The sequence below is a fragment of the Aplidium turbinatum genome, chromosome 1 (genome assembly GCF_918807975.1).
Source record: "Aplidium turbinatum chromosome 1, kaAplTurb1.1, whole genome shotgun sequence".
NCBI classification, from domain to species: Eukaryota; Metazoa; Chordata; class Ascidiacea; order Aplousobranchia; family Polyclinidae; genus Aplidium; species Aplidium turbinatum.
In genome coordinates this window covers 53138207-53147794 of record NC_137472.1, presented here as the reverse complement: position 1 = coordinate 53147794, position 9588 = coordinate 53138207, and the positions used below count along the sequence as shown (strand labels likewise).

Genomic DNA, 9588 nt, shown 5'->3' with positions numbered 1-9588 from the left:
GAAAAAAAGAGGATAACAAATTTAAAAAAGCCATGATGAGCAATGAAACAATAAAAAATTTTCATATCAAGCTTGCGTACACCGCTGGCCGGTTATAGGCAAATTGTTCGTAAACAGTTGTTCGTAAAACAATTGTTCGTAAACTGTTGTTCGTAAAATGAAATCCGTAAAACAATTCTTCGTAAAGCATTTCTTCGTATACATCAAATTTCAACTGCATGTACGAAAAAATGCTTTAGGAAGAATTGTTTTACGAAGAATTAATTTTACGAACAATTGTTTTACGAACAACTGTTTACGAAAAAAACGTCGGACACCCCGCTGGCCTACTTGTCCTAGGCGAGGTAAGATGTTATACACTGAAATACACGACGTCCCTTTTTATTCCATTTGGTTTGGATGTTTTATTGAACCTCACGACAAGTTGTTCACTGCTACAGCAATCTGGTAACGAGTATATCACAATGTTTTACTTTTTACTTTGTACAAATCGATCAACGCATCTCGAAGTTTAAAATAATCTTCCTTGACATTGTACACGTTTGCAGATATTCGAAGCCACATCCTTCCGTTGAATTCCGTGAAAGCAACCAGCAACGAATGTCGTTTCAACATTTCCACCGTGACCTCGTCAAAATCTAAATCTCTGCACAAAAGAAACAGACTGCATAAAAATTGAGTAAGAAGTAACTTCAGGTTTTTTACAAGCATTCTTGTTTCAGAGACAGTAATAAGATTTGCAAAGCAGCCAAGTCAACAAAAGCAAAGTGATTCATTATACTATGCACAATTGCACATCAGTCACCCCAAACTAATCGGTTCAGAAAATGCTTAGGCACATCTTTCAGTTTGAACGTATGAGTTGATGAGGAGTTATGGTAGTTTTAAATTTTAATTGTCATGCGTTGAATGCATTAATCAATGAAGTTTTCTGTAAGCCTAAATAAATTTTACAATTCATTTCAATAGGTTGTCAACTCGCTTCGTGTAAGTATTAGGGGTCCCATATTTAATTTCGAGCCACGGGAGAAGAAGGTTCCCAATTTCCTTCTTCTCCCGTATTGTCGCTATATATCAGGGCACCCGTCGGTTACCCACCACCTGGTGTCATCATCAATGGATACTAGGCCTTCCGTACCCTGCGGTGCTGGTCTGTAGAGCGGGCAATCCTTGATTATGTGGGCTGTTATACACTAAATGAGTTTTCAATAAGCCCTCGGCACCAACGAGGGTAGGATGGCCTGCTTCTTTTTCTTGGTACCTTTCCTTCATCAAATACTTCCGCACTGTTTTCTGTATCCTAGATAGAGAGGAGTGATATTTCTTCTACAATCGGCCGGCTTAAGCCAAGAGTCGCATCAAGATTGCATTCTTAGAAATCAAGGGTCTTGTGTGCTATGCTATCTTACTGCACTTTTTTATTGATAGGTTGATTTGAAATGTCTGTTTTGAATAATTCACTGAGACCAAGTCACTACTATATAGTTGCTTGTAAGATCAAGATTTTTATGTTGCTGCGAATTCAAACTTACTTAATCTCAGATGGAGCAGGAGGAAGACTGGTGATAGCCATGCAAGGGGCTCTCATGGTGCTGGGTATGTCCAGAGGAGATGTTTCTAAAGCTTCACACAGCATCTTTTGTGCCCACTCCACCAAAGAGCTGGAGTACTCTACGATGGTTGTCTAGAAATCACAATAAAACTTCATCAACAAGAAAAAACATTGGTAAAATTTACTCAGCCTGCAACGAAGAGTGGCAACAAAAAGCCGTCACATCACCATAAACCAGTCCAGAGAGCTGCTACTGTAAGTGTAGAAGTAGTTGACTCCATAGTAGTATGTATTGTTTTAACCTTTTAAATATTGAAGCTTACCGTGCGTAATAAAATACGCAAGAAATTATTTTATGATTATTTGAGAGTTTGTTTTTTAATTGGAATTAGTTACTTTAATTGGAATTAGAAAATTAGAATTAGAAAATTTTTTTAATTGGAATTAGAAAATGGCAGATGCGATACAGAAATATTGAGACGAATAGAAATAGCAAGAAACAACTTCGTGAAAATGAAAAAGACATTAACAACACGCAAAATTAACATCAACACTCGAAAACGAATTGCGAAATGCTATATATGGACTACACTACTCTACAATGCAGAAACATGGACACTGTCATCACAAATGGTTAAACGACTTGAGGCATTTGAAATGTGGATTTATCGAAGAATGCTTAAAATTTCATGGAAGGATAAAGTCACAAACAAAGATGTACTATCCAGAATACAAACCAACATGGAAGTTCTACAAACAATTAAATCAAGAAAATTGAAATATTTTGGCCACATGATTCGCAATAATTCTATTCAAACACAACTACTAGAAGGAAAAATGAACGGCAAACGAAATAGGGGCAGACCACCAAGAATTTGGACTAATGATATTGAAGACTGGTCAGGACTTTACTACAAAACTGCAAAAGAAAAAGCTCAAAACAGAGAAACTTGGCGTCTCATTGCCTCCAACCCTCGACGAGAGGAAGGAACTTAATGATGATAAGTTACTTTAAATTTTCAACATTATGCAGGCTCATTATTTTGCTATTTAGGCTACTGTGAAATAAATTTCAGCTTCAAACGTAAGTAAACTAAATTTGCGGGTTTTTAACCTGATTAACAGCCCCCCAAAATAATCAATTTGCAATTCACATAAAACCTAAATTAAAATCACGGACAAAAATTACAATTTTTTTGCATAATTATGCTAATAAGAATAACGTGTGCTTTTTGCTTTATCGCGGTGCTTCTGACACGACATGCGTTGCTCTCAGCGTTTTACAAAACAAACAGTGTCAGCTCAACCTTTATAGAAATACCACCAAGCACAGTTGCCGGCATTATATTTCACCTAAAACAGTGCAGTCCCTTAAAGACATAGCTAAACTTACCAAACCTCCAATCTTGCTGTAAAACTCCAACGCCGCTGGCACCGTGTATAATGGTGTATAGTCCCGGGCGCCCAAATAAGCAAACTGCTCTTGTAAGGATGCATTGCCGGGGGAATACGTAATAGCAGATTGAATTCTACCTTTGTATTTTGGAGATACCCATAAAAAAGAGCTTGCGACACAAGCGTATGCCCACTTATGAAAAGTCCCTGAACAATAATACTTTACTTGATAAAAACTGTAGGCCTACATTTTGACATTTAGAGATGTCATCGGAAAACTACTTCACAAGTAGAAAATATAATGATTTTATCTTGAAAAAACTAAAAAAATAGAATGCAATTGAAGACTTTATTGAAGCATATTTTACTGCTTGCAATGAGGTACTAATATAAAGCAAAAATATTGTTTAGAGAATTTGGTGTAACACTAACATGAAGAAGAAAGACCACCAAAGCATTGGAAGATGCGCATTATCGATAGTTAATTTGTTATAGACTACATTTGCCATAAGTTGTTCAGTATGATGTTAAAATCTTAATTCCTTTTGCTTTATGTGCATTACCACCCAGTTGAGCTTTGCAGGTAAAAAATTTTTAACAAAAAAATTCAGTGGGTTCACTTCCTATACCTAATCTGTAATCTTACCCATGTAGAAATCGCATCCGATTTCCTTCATGTTTAACTCTATTTGACCAGGAGCATGAGCGCCATCTATCACTGAAATGACGTCATACTTCTTACAAAGCTTCACCAATGAAGCCACAGGCATTTTGATTGCTGAAGGACTGGTAATGTGATCTGGACATAAACATTTCAAAAGATACTTGAAAACATTTGCTTGTCCAAAAAAACAAAAAACAGTTAAGCAAACTTAAATAGTCGAAGTCTGGATTTTGTTGTGATTACACCTAGCCTACAAGGCATACAGTACAATGCCATCAAGAAGTGTATTTGAAGATAAAAAACGTAATGTCTAATATACCGAACTTAATCAAGCCTAGTTAGATTAGAATAGATGTTAGCATTTTTCTTCCAACGAGCACGTCAGTTATAAATCATAAGAATAATCATGTTGATTGTACTAGATATTTGGATTATTTATTAACAAGAGTGATTTTTCTAATACTGAACTGTGTTGTTCTCGTATAGAGGCGAACACCCAGTTATGTTTCTCACAAGTGAACTGTTATCATACCAAACATACTCTCTAACATTTTAAGCTCCCAAGCTTTAAAGAGATTTATTTTTGAGAAACTAAATTTGACCTGCAAAAAGTATGACAAAAGTCTCGTAGCCTATTGCTTTCGTACCAATTACGGTAATCTTTATGTTCGGATTCTCCTTAAAATGCTTTTCGTAAAGCTCAATGACTTGCTCTTCATTGTACAGTGGTATCAGAAGCTGAACAAAGCGTCTTTTCAAACCTAATATTCAACACAACAAAAATTAAAACAAAGAACATTGACTTGGAAACAGATAGTTGGAGACATGTCCGTAGTGATGCATGGCTACCTAGAGATGCGCTTGATCTGTCACACTTTGCAGCAGGGCCTCTTTTAACAGATTTCCACTGGAAGGGTATTATTATCAGTGATTGTCGTAGTTGTTTGGGGCTTTCCCCCTCCCCCGCAGGCCTCCTAACTGACTTCACTGATGTATAATTCACATGGCAAACCGTGTTATTTCATTTTTTCAAACTTTTTCTATGATAAGTGAAATCTGCGAGGAGAATATTATTTGAGTTTTGCTTGAATACTGAAAAGTTTGGGTGTTCATCAGGACAATTATCGTTTCTAGCACTAGTTGCTACGTTCATCTGATGAAATTGAAAGTAAAATTAACAACAAACAAAATGGTTTATTGCTTCACTGACGTTTCGCGCACCATGACAATGCGCATCCTCAGAGCGAATAACATACAAAATAAAATTTCACCTGCGATGAAATACATTGTCAGTGTATGGTCAGTGTATTGGTGTGCTGGTGCCAGGGGTGTAGCCAGCAAACATTGTTTTTGATGGGGGAGCTGGAGAATAAGCACTATTACACATGTATGTAAACCCGGCAACGAGTTGACAAAAGTGAAGTACCCAAGGGGATCTTGGGGACCTTCCCCAAAACCTTTTGAAAAACACCTAAACATTGCGCATTCTTAGAGTACTTTCAACCTAATGCAACACTAAAACTCTGTCAAATGATGCTGTAACAAAAAGTGAAATGTTTATTTAAAATAGGCTGGTGTTTTTCAGCTGTGAAGTTCACTACCTACATTATCAAGTTTCTGAACAATTTTTTTGTAGTGTTACCAGGTCTACATATTCCTCTTGTTTTGAAATTATTTCATCTGGCATTACCACACGAGATAATTCTGTACTTGTACGACTTGGATCTTCACGAGAAAATTAAATTGGAACTTCTGAATCATCACGCTTTTGCTTTGGAGAATATGCAAGTCGTTTTTATGCTAATATTGCTACTTTTTCGTTTCGTTCTTTTTTAATTTTGTTTTGTAGTTTCGAAATATTTCATATTTTTTCACTTTGAAACAGAATTATTTGTCCCATGTTTGTCTTGAGTTTGTTTCGATTCGTTGATGAATAAACTGCCTGCGTTTCTGATTGTCACAATCAAAATGCGAACCCTTACGACAGGCTACATTTTGTATCGTGTCCGAAAGTACGGTTTTGATTGTGGAATTCTTATGCGATATGTTATTATCGGTTACTGTCCTATAGTGACATCTGATTGCGAAATCTTTATTATGTGACGTATTTCCAAAACATTCTACTGCTACGTGCAAATCTGGAAGCTTCTTTTGCTTGCTTCTCATGTTTTGTCAGGTGCAGGGTGTATGACGTCACAAAGATGTTTACGTGTAATGCAACTTGACAACAACCGCGCCGAAAGGGAAGAACTACGTCACCTAACCTACTAATCAACTGATCCAACAAAACCTCACAGCAATAACGCCTAACAGCACAGTTCAGTTCAGTTCAGTTGTTTTTTTTATTTCTGACCATCATATCAAAACAATACACGTCAACATAGCAAAGGTCGAGAAAAAGGTAGAAGCGACAAAACGCGAACGTTAAAACGTGCTTGTGACCGAAGTAAGTTATTGAGTTGAAAAAAAATTGGCACGGTCGCAACACCTTCAGAAAAATTTAAGATATAAAGGGAAATAAAAAAAAAGAAAATGGTAAAACAAAGCTAAAACAAAGAGCCACTTTAAAAAACCACTCACTGACTTCAACACCATTCGTCATAGCACATGACTAGGGAACTGTGTTCCGAAAGCTAGTGTAATTTGATATTGCCAAAAAGAACCCGCAGCATCAGGCTATAACAGATCGTTTGAATCTACACTGTGAAGTAAGCAACGATCATGCTGCTAAAAGCGAAACTCATTCAACTACAAAAATTAGTAATCCCAGCACTTAGACAAATAGGCCAAGAAATAGATTATACAGTAGAATAAAAATCAAAAGTTCAATGTTTCTCTGCAACTTTTTTCAAAATTTATGAAAATGTTAAAAAAACTTGGCACTGTAAGAGGGACTCCCCTATCATAGTAGGTTACATCATTATAACATAGCATGATGCCCTTTCGTGCCATTGTTTTGTGTATACTTGACACTTATTATATCATTACTCGATAATGAGCTGATAGATGAGCATTATCGCTATATCTTAAAACTTAAAAAAAGACCTTTCAGCAACAAAAGTGATGCCCTATTTTCATAATCCTGCCCCTCCAGTCAAAAATTGTTCCGGCGCCCCTGGTCATGGATACTGATGTTTTTAGTAATATCGGCACCATTCTTTTTTTTCTAAGACAAGCAATGCTTTGAAATAAGTTTCCAGATGAGTTTACATAAACACTGTGACTAATCAACCTGCTTACGAACACAACATGCTGGAAATCTTTTCGCCTTAGCAAAAAAAGATAACTACTGTAATAACTATTATAAAACACTATCATGTAAGGGTAGGCTATAGCAACTTTCTTCACACCAATACCAATAGTGAGCCACACACCAATAGTGACGACAGCAATAGCTTTGGCAGGGAGGTTCAAAGGGTACTTTTTTGGATTCGGGCCCGATATGGTTTTAGGAGCCCAAAACCTTTCCAAAATCATGGGAACTTGAAGTAAATGTTACGGATTCTTTTGCTATAGCAAGTTTGCACTAAATCCATTTTAGTGCAAAAGTAGACTGCAAAACAACGCTCAGTTTCTCAGTTGTTTATCTTTAGAAATGGTTCTTGTTTTCTTAGCGTTGCTTTGTTTTTGGGGCCAAAGTTTTCGTAAAAAATAAATCCTCGGCCCCAGAGCCCAGATGCTCATACGAAAAAGAAGATCGCAATGTTTTTGCATTGCTGCAACTAGGCTACGGTACATAAAACTTTCAAACTTAAATTGATTACCCGTCTAATAATAATAGATAAGTAAATAACATCTTTGGCCTACCAAAAAATTCTTCAACTTCTGCAGCTGTATTACGAACTGCAATAAATGTGTGAGCGGTGAGGAGAATTTCCGACCCTGCATCAAACTTTAACGACCTCAGAACTGCATTCATTCCTAAATAAAAAACAGTTGATTGTACATTATTTTAACAGACATATAGCGTTGATTTGTTCTTTCGACAGGCAGGTGGTAAGCTTTTAAAGATACGCAGTCATTGCAGTCATTCAACCATCTAAGTTTCATTATTATCCACTTAAACACACTTGGCCATTGCAATATCACCTTCCGTTCAAGCTTAAAAAGAAACGGAATAGCGAACATTTGGTACGATTCGCAATAGTGGGAATTAATTATACAAGGAATTGAAGGAATATAGTTCACTGTAAAGTTATATAAATATCATAGCCTACTTTAACATACCAATTAATTTCTTTCAAGTAGCATGTTTAATTTAAGAGGATTAGAAATCGTCAAAACGTTACATATAGTTACATGTATAGACTACAGGCATTAGGCTTTGTAACATGTTCTTTATACATGTCCACTTTGGTAGTTTTCAAAAAGTCTGGAATTAATTCATCTTTGGAACAAAAAAGACCCTTATCAGTTATGACTTAAGAACTAGGATTGTCTACACATGGGAAAGGTACGCAGAAAAGTTTGCAAGTCAATTAAGTACGAATTATAAGATTTATATCGAAGAATTAGCCTATCACTTGACGACACTAGCCTGTGGTAATGTTGTCCACTACGCACAAATCTTCAGGTTCAGCTCCAACAAATTCCGCTGCCGCCTTTCTGGACTCGTCGAAATGTTTGGAGTGTGTGCCTCGGAAGAGGATGCCTGGTCTATCTTCTAGTTCCCGAAGCAATCTTTTATAATAAAATAACGAACTCGGTAGCGTGAGTAATGGTTAAAAAGATTGCCTATGGTAGATGGCGTGATCGATGCCCTGTTTGGTCACACCAAAGACCTCAAAAAAACCAGAACTAAATTACCTGCTTAACACTCTACACTGTAATATCTGACGTCCGTCATATGAACCAGAGCATCTTGGACGATGAGACCAAACATGCTGCTGCTCTTCATTAACCTCTTTGTGTAATCCTGGAGAAGATCGCCATCATGGAGTGGTAGAAATGTAAACCGATAGCTTCGAAGGCTCATACGACGACCCAGCATTAAGCGAAGAAATCCAAGGTCACGTTTCTCTCATAAAGATCATTCTGCTGTGTAACTGCACACTATGCAGCTTTGTTGAATCACGGTGTTGACTCTGTTTGCTTTTTAAACCACTGAAAGCAATGTATATCTGCGTTAGGCTATGGCGCTAGGCCTACCTACTGTGCATAAAAGTACACTATAAATACATTTCTACCGTAAATGCATGCATTATTATATGCTGCACACAATGCAAGCAACATCATTACAGGCCGCTGGGAAACAACGATGTTACTTAAAACTTACTGGGCTCTTTTCCTTGACACAACACTAGGAAGACGACCAAAGCCTCCATTGTTGACCAAAGTAATTTCGCCAGTTATTCTAAACTCCTGACGAATTTCTTCTGATCCTGGTTTCAACATTGGCAAGATTTCAGTTGCAACTTTTTGCTTTAAATCAAACTGGCAACACTACAAAAATATGATTATTAAATTCTTTTCATAAAGTTTTGCTGTTTTAGTTGCCAATCGCAACATTTTGCTGAATTGCTGAACAACAGCTTGTTGCTATTTGTACCAGATGCAATGTTGATTGTTTCAAAGTTGATACAAGGATAGGGCTAACTGATTGGCTGCGAAAGTTTTCTACAAGTTTTAACAATCCTAAACTAAGCTACAACTTGTCTACTGAACAAGTTGACTCAGGCATGTTGTCGACAAAACTTAAAGTAATATTAAAGTAATAGAGCCCTATATGACAAACATAAGACTAAGCTCACTCTACCATATGTACGGAAATTAACATATTTGCCCATCGTTTTCTGATAATAACGCGAAAAAGGAAATCTAAACAAACTACAGTAGTCTTGTATTGAAGGCTAGGCTACTCGTTGAATCAATGTAAAAATGACAGCTTTTGTTGTCTGGGAAAGGACACTTCATTTGCAGCATTCGATCGTAATCATTAATCAGCTGAAAGTAGTTTCATGGTAAATTTTAACTTCAC

General features: G+C 36.7%; 1 protein-coding gene across 1 annotated transcript; it reads right to left on the bottom strand.

Annotated features, from left to right (window-relative positions):
- Window positions 1-400: 400 nt before the first annotated feature.
- LOC145767098 (uncharacterized) lies at window positions 401-9223 on the bottom strand. The gene is made up of 8 exons (XM_082578856.1): window positions 8887-9223; window positions 8149-8291; window positions 7419-7532; window positions 4259-4372; window positions 3594-3746; window positions 2946-3154; window positions 1533-1684; window positions 401-646 (listed from the first exon to the last, which is right to left on the bottom strand). Exons 1-8 carry the CDS (start codon window positions 9003-9005, stop codon window positions 460-462), a joined length of 1191 nt encoding a protein of 396 aa, XP_082434982.1. The 5' UTR covers window positions 9006-9223; the 3' UTR covers window positions 401-459.
- Window positions 9224-9588: the final 365 nt, after the last annotated feature.

Bases quoted from the DNA above. Each gene is read 5' to 3' on its own strand.
- LOC145767098 (XM_082578856.1), bottom strand. From the start codon at position 9,005: ATGTTGAAACCAGGATCAGAAGAAATTCGTCAGGAGTTTAGAATAACT. The intron at 8,292-8,886 runs GTAAGTTTTAAG...TTATTATAAAAG, and splicing joins GTGTCAAGGAAAAGAGCCCA to ATTGCTTCGGGAACTAGAAG. The intron at 4,373-7,418 runs GTAGGCCAAAGA...GTTGAATATTAG, and splicing joins AGAAGTTGAAGAATTTTTTG to GTTTGAAAAGACGCTTTGTT.